The 11,183-nt window shown below is 38.7% G+C and overlaps 1 protein-coding gene across 2 annotated transcripts; it reads right to left on the reverse strand.

Annotated features, from left to right (window-relative positions):
- Positions 1-4,077: 4,077 nt before the first annotated feature.
- Positions 4,078-11,102, reverse strand: LOC133479595 (nuclear inhibitor of protein phosphatase 1-like). Of its 2 annotated transcripts, none has more exons than XM_061776781.1 (7): positions 10,986-11,102; positions 10,005-10,065; positions 8,491-8,644; positions 7,482-7,699; positions 7,253-7,397; positions 5,746-5,810; positions 4,078-4,727 (listed from the first exon to the last, which is right to left on the reverse strand). In XM_061776781.1, exons 1-7 carry the CDS (start codon positions 11,033-11,035, stop codon positions 4,374-4,376), a joined length of 1,047 nt encoding a protein of 348 aa, XP_061632765.1. In that variant the 5' UTR covers positions 11,036-11,102; the 3' UTR covers positions 4,078-4,373. The 2 variants fall into 2 exon arrangements, with proteins under 2 accessions (XP_061632765.1, XP_061632766.1); XM_061776782.1 differs by having other exon boundaries at positions 10,005-10,104; positions 10,986-11,052.
- Positions 11,103-11,183: the final 81 nt, after the last annotated feature.

The raw sequence follows: 11,183 nt of genomic DNA on the forward strand, positions 1-11,183 counted from the left end.
AAATAATTATTAGTAAAACAATTAGGAATTAATTAAGCCGTCATTTCCTACATCTGATTAATTAGAATGTATTTATGTATATTTATGTTTGATTATTCATCGCAATTTTTTATTTAATTTGAATTAATTTCGTTGTACAATAATTTGCTAAATAAATTCAATGTTCATTGCCAATATATGATTGCACTATTTTGTTAATAAAGCAATCAATTATTTAAAATAAACTACGTATTTTACATATACATTTGAACAAATTCCTCTTTCTCAGCATATCCTTGAAGGACCTGATTTAAAAATAAAGCTTGCCCGACACATTCTTGTCATTTCCAGGTAAAAGATTACCACAATAACAATTCACTAAAACTCTGAATTAATTTTTCAAATAATGAAAATAGCATTTCCCCCTCCATTTGAATTAATACCTTAACAGAAGACTGTTAAAGCTACATTTCTTTGTCATTTCCGGCTAAAAGATAACCATTTAACGCACACAAAAACACTTGTACCATATTGGGATAATACCTTGTTGGTGTTAGGTGCAGACTGATTTATTTAGAATTTTACCTTATAACAGGCTACCTGCAAACAATAATAACACCAAAAACAATACATTTTATTTATGTAGTGCTTTTTCTAAGAGGCTTAAATATTGTACCTTTAAAGCTGAACCTATCAATTTGTTCCATGTATTCCCCATCGGAAATAGAACGAGAATTAATTCCACCAAGATTCAAACTGTCACCATCGTAAAACTGTACTGTACATATATACATTGCGTACGCACCCTTTGAGGACGCACACGCTTAACATTCAAGTCTCTTCACCTTAACACTAAACTATGATATTACCATCAAATAGATAAACAACAACCAAGAAGAGTCCAGTTGCCTTGATTCAACTTTTGCTGATTATCATGACCGGATGACTGCCAATCTATACAGACAACCAACTGAGAGGATCATTAGGTTTGAATCATTAAATAACACAACCATCAAAATGTGTTTTTTTTTATTTATTATTTACATAAGCATGAGAAGAAAATACATGCCCACAAAAGGTTGCAAAAAAAAAAAAAAAAAAAAAAGGCAGGCCTTGTCTAAATGAAATACTTGCGTCAATGTACTGTATAGTGAAAAAAGAAAAAAAAAACATGATAAATCCGACCAGTAAAGTCATCATACTCTCTCATGTAACATATTTGCCTTTCCCTTGGAAACGGCCTTTACCAACCATAAGAACGAAGAATTATCTCATCTTTAAAGATTTTATTATTTTTTTTAGCACAGTGGATCCCAGACTATTCTCAGTCGGCATTTGCTAATTCCTCTTTATTTTGGAAACCCACCCCCCATTCTTCACTGAAAAACGGTTTTAAGAGGATTGCTTTAAGGAAGGACGTGGAAGTGAATTGAGCTTCGACCTAAGCAGAGCTTTGCTGCTGTCTTGTGGCATCTATAGTGCATTACACACCATGTGGGGGGGGGGGGGTAAAATGTTTGGATTTGTAATATTCAGAAATAGCGGGGTTCACTGTACTGAATTACCAGAGTCGACTGGACTGTTGACTTGGCTGACTGCTAAATATTATACAGTGGTACCTTGACTGATGGGTTTAATCCGTTCCTCAACTTGAGCTGTTAACTCAATTTACTTGTGGGCGGAAGTCACAGCTAGAGCTGCAGCTATCGAATAGTTTTAGAATTTAGTATTTTACAGACTATCCCATCGATTAATCGAGTCATGGATGAAAATGTATCATTATTAACATGTCCAAGGTGCATCAATGATTTTTGACCACTTGTGGTCGCCATCCACAAAGTCTACTGTAGTATCTGTGACTTTTGAGTGTGTAGTCTTAAAAGGCAGGGCCTGGCCCAGTGATTTTCGTGGGTGTCAGCGAATGAGCAATACGTTTGTTTTCTTACTGTTTGTTAAATACAGCGATTGAAAGTGCACCAGCAGTTGTGTCTATCATTGACCACATGTGAGGGCTTTACAATACAAGCAAAGTTGGCTATATTAAATTAGCTAACATCGATGTTGCCTTGTGCTGGCAACAAAACGAAAAAATGGCTGAGCGATGGCTTTAGACTCTGAAAACTTGTGAGGTGTGGCACTCATAAGTCAAGGTATCACTGTAGTTCGTTGGGGGGGGGTTACATTGGATTGTTTTAAATTTGTCGTAGATGTGATTTTCCTCCAAATATTTACTGTAATTATAACTTGACAACAGCATTAGTGTAGGTTACTGATAGATAACACGTTCTGACGTGTAAAAGTTTGGGTTACATCATCTCTGTAGGAACGAAACTCTGCTGTAAAGCAAGGACCCCTAGTATTTCCCACCTGAAAACTGACCCGTGTGCACGTCGCCAACTCGTAGCTGCAGAAAGCAATGCAAGATATTTGAATTTATTGAGACTACACATCACAGAGACGGCGTTAAAAGACAATGTCATGAGTGTATACACTACTCACAAAAGGATAGGGATATTCAACCATGAGATTAAATTTCAGGATGAAGCTTGTTAGACAAATATATTTATTTGCACTTCTAAAATGGATTCTGTTAATTATAAACTCATAGTATTCTTTTAGTGTGAGGATAAGAAAGTAGATCTTGTTCCTCTCTTTCTGATATTGTATTATCACTATGCCGTGAGACAAAGGAAGATATCTGTGGTTGGGTTGGGCACCAGTTGCATGCGGCGGATGAAAACTGCCTGTACACGTGTATATATAATGACCTCGCCAGGTTGTATTTAAACGGTCTACTTGCATGACCTTTTATTAAATTGTACTTTTGTAATTGTCTCATTATTCCCAAAGTGGTTGTACTGTCTCTTGTCTACTAAAGGGTTAAAGTTTTCCCTCACCAAAGCTAAAATGCACTACAGTATAACTTTTACTGGTGAAATGAATTTTCCTTTCTCGAATACAGGTCGTAAACTTAACCATTTAGCGCCTTGTTAGGGAAAAGTTAAGTTGAGCAAAGGTATTGAAACACTGAAGAGTTTGACGTTTTCATTCAAAAGTTTAGAGGTCAAATTACAGGTACATCTCAATGAATTAATATTATCAAAAGTTGAACTTAGTTCAATTTAAAAAGTAACACTCATATTAAAGAAAACAGAGTGAAATATTTTCATATACATGTAAAATCCTGGCAGCACGGTGCCGCTGCCTCAGTTCTGAGGACCCGGGTTCAAATCCGGCCTCGGCTGTGTTGAGTTTGCATGTTCTCCCCGTGCCGGCGTGGGTTTCCTCCCACATTCCAAAAACATGCATGGAACACTAAATTGCCCGTTGAATGTGAGTGCAAATGGTTGTTTGTTTATATGTGCCCTGTGATTGGCTGGCGACCGTTTAAGTGTGTTCCCCGCCTCTCGCCCAGAGTTATTTGGGATAGGCTCCACATTGCCCACGACCCTCATGAGGATAAGTAGTATGGAAAATGGATGGATGGATGTATAATTCTGACGGTTATAGCTAACAGCAAACAAAAACCCCAAATTCACAATCTGTAGAAACTAAAATGTTGTAACATACAGTCAATGTAAATGATTGTTAATGAAGAAATTAGGCGGGAATTCGCCCCGTGTTTCATAAATCTATATAATGTATGAGTAGTGAAATAACTTATCAAACTTAAGATGTACCTGTAAAGGTTATACAGAGAATCAAGTCCGATTACGTGTATATTTGCAGATAGATCCCACAGGATAGTGGCAAAGCACTTAAAACAGGATCATAAAGAATCAACATGCATCTAGCATATACACAATCATCAACTCATGTCACACAAATGACTGTATTTAGTCGAAATTTAACACAAACAAACCACCTTCTCATGAGGCTCATCGATTAAGTAGTGCAAAAAGTACTGGAATATTGAACAGTTGGTAACTGTAATTAAGTTTGAAAAAACCCAAAGTTCACCTGGAAAGGTTATACCGCATTTTAGGTTCATCATAAAATTTTATTCAAAAGCCAAATACCCTAACTTTTCTTGAGAAGTGTATCTCCCATGAGCTTCCCTCCTGTCAGTCATACCTTGCCAGAGTAAGATATCAGGTATAAAAATACTCTTTTGCCATTTATTAATAGCATTTGCAAAAACATTGAAAGAGTTTAAAACAAATGTGAAACATAGAAAAAACAAAAAATTTATTTTAGTCTGTGACACATACACTTCTAACAGTGGCTCAAAATGTTGTCTTATCTTGTTTGTATGTGGCTTTTGCGCCACGAGCTGGGACGTGAAGCGACCGCTAAAATAAGACGTGAGGAGGGAATGGCGTCGCCTCTGCCAGGTTACGGGCCCCGCCGCGCCCCGCCGGCACCAGAGAGTCAGCACGCGGGAGCCAAGCCGCTCAGATGAGTAATGACGGCGTGGGCTTCTTTCCCGGCCACGCTTCTTTGGCGTACTTCTTTTTGCGCGGCTCGTTGTGGGTCTCTGGGAGGTAGGGCACCGTGACCGGGGTGGGGGTAAGGGTAACGGGGCGCCGGGGAGCCTCGGGGGCCAGGTCCACCTCCGGCGCCGGGTTGGGGAAGGGCAACGGGAGGCCACCCTGCATGGAGGCGCCGGCCGGGGCGCCTGTGGGCTGGATCTCGTGACTGGTGGGGGGCAGGTCGCCGTAGAGACCGCCGCTCATGGAGTAACCGTGAGTACGCTTGGAGGCGAAGTCGTCCAGACCCAACGTGTTGTGGCCATCGGAGCGGCGTTTCTGTGGCAAGGTGAGTGCAACGATCACACGCTTAGACAACGAGCTTTAGAAAGGCTGATTGTTTTTTTTTGAGTTCTCTCATTTCCGTGTATATAATGAAGTCCCGTTAACCCATTATTTATAAACTATAAGGTATTGAAATTCCATGATTCAGTAGATTTTAAAATATTACAATGTACACTAAAAATATATTTCCAAAAAATAGTCAAATGTTTGGAAAAAAGAGTAAGCAACTACAAATTGAAAGGTACAGACGTTTTTCAGATATCTTAGAAGCAAAGTGATGGAAATGAGTACAGTAGTTAAATCTGCAAAGTTTATGCAGCAACCTGAACATAGAACCAAGAGTCAAGCTCAATTAATATATTTAAAAAGCTCATAAAATCAATTACTAAGTAGCAATGAAATGGTTCAGACAGTGACCTGTAGAATGGGTTAAAAATCATTAATAAGATTGGTGATATATTTAAATAGAGAGGCTTTTAATAGAGATGTTTTTCAGCAAATAGCTGGGGATAGAAAAAAAACCAAATAGGTCAATTTGTAAACAGTAAACCGGGAATATACAGAGGATTACTGTATTATAATATGTAAAAATGTTGGAAATTTTTCTTTTTACTATAGAAATTATGAAAGACTTCCATGCGTTTGACAAATCTATGGGTTTAATTGTTTTAATTGAACCGTTCTACAATATTCTTAATTGATTGAGCTATATCTGTATTTCGACCATGTTTACGAAGACTGAACACACGAAACAGCCCACATGCACACACAAACAGCAAATGTCAATGTCAAGTGGCAACGAAATGGAAGTAAATACTTGGAAATAAAAAATAAACGCTGTACAGCATTTAGTTGGTCTGGAACAGACTCTGCCCCACCCCCCGAGTTGGTTTCTAACACAAGATATTTATTAGAAAATATATACATAGACTTTTGCGGTAATCTTTCAAACACCATATGTATACATTAAACAGTACCGTCCGTGTCAGACTGACAAAGCCAATTTTCTTACCTTGATGGGGACGACCGCCGTCTGCACCATGTTCCTAAAGCGTCCCACCGAAGGGTCGATATCCTCTGTGAGGCACGAAGAACACGGGTGTTGCAATTTCGCTTGATCAATAAGCATTAGGGATGCACTCGGTATTGGCGCCGGTGCTGTGCGTCTGTACTTGTAAAAATGCTGCAATACTACCACACTGGTACCATTTTCCCAGCCCAACATATACCTTCCGGGAAGGTGGAGTAGGAACCATGTCAGCCCCGTGGAGCTACTTTAAGGTGTAAACAGATGACAGGTCTACAAAATGGATTATGAACTTGGATTAGCCTCGCCAAGTTGTGGCCTGGCAGAGTGCCGTCAGCCAAGCAACGAGGATGTCGGTGATAGCAAGTTGTTACTCGAAAAAGTGGTAGATTTGAGGAAAACTTGTGCCTTGTTCATGAAAGGTTTATGCTTTTTCAACACTATTACATTCAAATAAAACTTTTTCTCACAATTGCAAGACGTAATGGCATTATCAAGTATCGACACGTGGCATGGCAAGTACTCAAATGTAAGCGCTTGTACTCATACTCTGGAGGAAAAAAAGGTATCGGCGCATCCCTTGTTTCAAATTAAGCTTAGGGCTAGAGGTGCAACAATAAACGGATTAATCGACAACTGCTCAATTATCAAATTAATTGAGTATCAATTCATCGTTTAGAGACCTTGTTTAACTTAAAATAGTCCAAATCCTCAGAATTTCAGCCTCTACATAGTACATATTCCCACATTTCTGTAGTTCTCCATAAAAGCTGACTGATTTATCTTCGTGTTTAATTAAAAAAAATTCAAAACATCTGCTTTTCTTTGAAAATCAATAATCGAACCAAATCAGAAACTGAATAATAACCAATTTATTTTTGTGTATTTTCTGCACTGTCAATTTGAAATATTGTCCTGTGATTGAATAAAGGGATGGGGAAAATGTTTTATCATTGGATTCATCAATTAATCAAAATAATAATTGACAGATTGATCAATTATTTAAATAATCGTTAATTGCAGACCTATTTAGGATTTCAAATGACAGTTTTAAACCAGGGTTAGGGATTCAAGACAGGTCATTTCAAGTTAGGGTTTGAAATGAGGGTTTCAAATTACAGTTCGGGTTTCAAATCTCCACACTTGACTCGTGGGATGCTGCTGTTTTGTTTAGCGACTGAGTTCAAATGGGCTTAGCAGCGAACTATTTAACTTCTTGTGCACGAACAAGACCATCTTGGAGATGAATTTATTATTTATTTCATGTTTTTGAAAGCGTATTTGAGGGAGACATTTGTCATAAGTGGATGATGCGCTTGGCTACGAATTGGAGCATTTATTAATGGAGCGGTACCTATTTAGTTCCATTTCCATTATTTTTTATGGGGAAAAAGTATTTGAAAACTGAACAAATCACTCCAACTGAATTAAGTGATATTTAAAAAACATTTTTTAGGCATGACTGTGACTTGTACTGGTTGACATGACATACCTGGATTGATGATGGAGTCCTCCTCATTGAAGGTAACCCGGGAGTTCCTCCTCTTCCTCTTGGGCCTCTGGATGTCCAAGTTGCCCTCCTCGATGGTCAGCGTGGAGATGCGTTTGTTGTGAGCTGTGTTGAACTCTGTCAGGTTCTGGCGGTAAAATGGCGACAAAGTCAAATCCGACATTAATAGATGACACTTTTGGACAAATGTTACATAGCTAAATAAACACACCTCCAGCTCCGTCTCCTCCTCGGGCAGCCCAAGAAGCCCTTTAAGCTCGTCTTCGTCGCCAATCTTAATTTCCCCGGTGCCGGCGCCTCCCTGGCTTTGGGGCTTCTCTCGGATAGTGTAGGTGCGCGTGGATGCCCCGAAAGACAGAGTGGAGTCGATGGGAACCTGCTGAGGCTTGTGTGGCTCAAGGCGGATGTGCCCGAGGAAAGTACCATGTGCTGGAAACGGTGACCGGGGCAACGTGGTTAAATGGGCACGATAAATTGATTGAACTCAACTTAGTTACTCAACTGCAGAGGGTACTGGCCATTTATAAGAGAGGAGGGCTTTATTTGTACAAATGTAGTAACTACTGCTTTAAAGAAATTATAATCATTATTAAACATTTATTATATTTCCTCCAGAGATGTTTACATAACTGCAAATAGTACCAAGCTTTCATTAGAGATGACGCCTTTATTGACGTTTATTAACGATGAGGCCTTTATTCACACAAATTTTACTGCAGAGTACCCAACATTTATTAGGTCTTTATTTCTTTACATTTTGTCATTTCTGCCATCAAATGTAACTTAGTTACTCAAGTGCAGATTTGATCATTTTTTAGAGAGGGGGGCTTCATTTGCACAAATTTACTAACTTCTGTCATTTAACATTAATATTAAAAAAAAAAAAAAACCTATTTCCTAAAATAGTATCAAGAGATGTTAAGTTACATAACTGGAGATGCTATCAGGCGTTTATTAGCGATGAGGCCTAAATTTATGCAAACATAGTACTGTTTGTGATCTAGCATTGATCTAAAAAAATAATTACCATATTTCCTGAAAGAGTGGCCAGGCACATTTAGTTACTTGACTGCAGAATACCCAAAATCTATTGGCGAGGATGCCTTTATTAGTACAAATTTCCTCCTATAGTGTCCATTTGTTTAGTTACTAAAGACAGTACCAGGCATTTATTAGAGGGGTGGTATCATTTGTACAAATTTCTTTTCATGGTGTCTTACTGCTGTTGAGGTCGATGAGAAAGAGCCTCTTCAAGTGTTTGTGGTAGACCAGGGCAGCGTGGACACGCGAGCACGACTGATGGTCGATGGTAAAGTCGCACCAGTCAGGATTTCTCCCGAACAAGTAGAACTTCTTTTCGTCTATGATCAATTTCTACAACAACAACAAAAAAAAGAATGAAAGAGAGTGCGTCGTCAGTAAGAACATTGATGAGTAAACAATTTGCAGTGCATCTGCTGTGCCTCTGAGCCATAACTCAACAATGCCACTTCCCACTGAGAAGCTTAAATATCAGGGCTGCGTGTTGCTCTCGCACCTTTACGGAACCATGCAGCCATGGAGAGGGAGTCCAGTGTGTACAACTGGGACTCACTGGGCTGTCAGGCTTGTATCTGGTGCAGTTCAATTCAATACATAAACACATACACACACACACATATACATATATACATACAAACACACACACACACGCACACACACACACACACACACTATCAGCCACAAGGATCAATGCTAGAACCCTGATAATTTTTAGAATGGTGATAAATCAGCATTTCAATGCATTTTTAGTAATTTAAACTGATTTTAATTTGGTCAGTGAAGTTATTTGCATAGCACTTTTCACAGACAACAGTCAAAGTGCTCGACAGGACAGGACTAAAATGTACATAAGACTTAAAAAGCAACACAATTTGTGAAAACAGAAAGACCATAAACAGTTGCATTGTGCAGTGATTCTTAACTGGGGTGGGGTCATTGTCCATTATGAGTGACAGAATATGTGGTTACACTGGAAAAGAAGGCACGCTCAATTACCGCCGTATTTACCTTTTTTATTGGATTCTTTTATATTTATGGCCTATAGCAGTGTTATTCACGCAGATATTTATTGCAATGATGTTATTTAGTGAGGGTTAGTGACTACAGTGCATTTCCACTTCAGAAAACATTTTAGTTCAGTCTTCGCTCAGATATGAGTGAAATTTTGTAATTATATATTGTAAACAATCGGCATCCGTAAATTTGCCTATTTTTGGAACCTATCAGCGATTATTCGCCGAACAACTACACATCAGTGCTACAAATGGCTAAAGTCCGCTAATAATTGACTCCCCCAAAACAATGTTGAAAATTTCCTATAGATACCACAAGATGACGGCAAAGCACTACTTTGTCTCAAAGAAAAAGATTCTCATTGTTTCGTTTTTATACAATAACAGCTATTTTTCTTCTAAAAATGTGATTGTTTTGTAGAGTTTGGAAGGGATTAATGGCATTTCAGTTAATTTCAATGGTAATATTGACTTCATTGAGTTACAAAAGGAATTAAACTTGTCAGTCAAGATACCACTGGATATACAATGGTGTGTTTGCAGGTAGTGTATGTTTACAAGGATTATTTTTTTAACAATACATTTTCTTTTTTGTTCTTAACTTCCATAAAAGTGGGTCGCAACAATAGTGAGGGAGACTACTGTTGGAAACCACTGTGGTAGTGTCACATTCAACTTACCTCGATCAGTTTGTCTCCCTTCATCACATCGAGGTGGAGCCCGACTGGTGGCTTGCCTCCCCTGAAATCAAGCGCATCCTAAACTACACATAATAACAGTCTGGAAGTGCAACAATTCATTGATTAATCGACAACTAATCAATTATCAAATTAATCAACAACTATTTTGACAATCGATACATTGTTTCATTTGAAATTGTCCAGATCCTTGGAATTTCAGCCTCTCAGCAGTACATATTTTAAGATTTCTGTAGTCCTTCATGAAAGCAGACCGATTACCTTTGTGTTTTGTCAAAAATAAGACATTTGCTAACACCTGCTTTTACTTTGGTAAACAATGATTCACATGTTTTGCCCATCTTCTGACATGTTAAGGACCAAACTAGTTACTGAATCATAACCAATTTACCTTTGTGTATTTTCTGCAAAATCAATTTGAAATGGTCTTGTTTTTTTAATAAAGGGATGTAAACTTTTTTTCCGTATTCAATTCATTGACTAATAACAACAACAAAACCAACAGTATAATCGACTATTAAACTAATCAATGCCGAATTTGCTCAAGTGCAATGAATGAGAGTGCTTTCGCTTCGTTTGGGGTCACGATTAACATTTTTCATCCACTAAATTGGCTTCGACCTCCATAGTGCAGTAAAATACACGCTATACAACAAGATCTCCACAAAACAAAGCTATTTCCACTCATCGTTGTGTCGACAAATTGTCTGTAGTGAACTAGCACCCATAAAACGATCTTTTTTACATGCGCTCGACTTGTTTGGTGGAGCACTAGTGCACCCCCACCGCCAACGATAGCAAGTTAGCTTCCCGACATGCTAACGCTAGCAACACCGGTGAAAATGACAAAATGGCATCTTTTAAACGACACTTATCCATCTTTGTCAACATTGGCGATCTTTCTGTACATAGCCAATTGCACTGCGCCCCAACATTACACGATAAACAAGTGCAACTTCTCACCATGATGGACAATCAAAAGGAGGGCCCTCCGTGCTAGTTTTAGTCGCCATCTTGCCCTCATCTTGCCGTGGCCGCGGTGTGTGCTGGGTAATGCCTGAACGCGGGGGCTGCCGGGAAATGATGTTCTCCCAATAAAGAGAGACACTGTGGATTGCATTGACAGGCCAAGGCCAAATTTTGCGAATCTGAAATCTGATT

This window comes from Phyllopteryx taeniolatus, chromosome 6 (assembly GCF_024500385.1).
Source record: "Phyllopteryx taeniolatus isolate TA_2022b chromosome 6, UOR_Ptae_1.2, whole genome shotgun sequence".
Classification (NCBI taxonomy): Eukaryota; Metazoa; Chordata; class Actinopteri; order Syngnathiformes; family Syngnathidae; genus Phyllopteryx; species Phyllopteryx taeniolatus.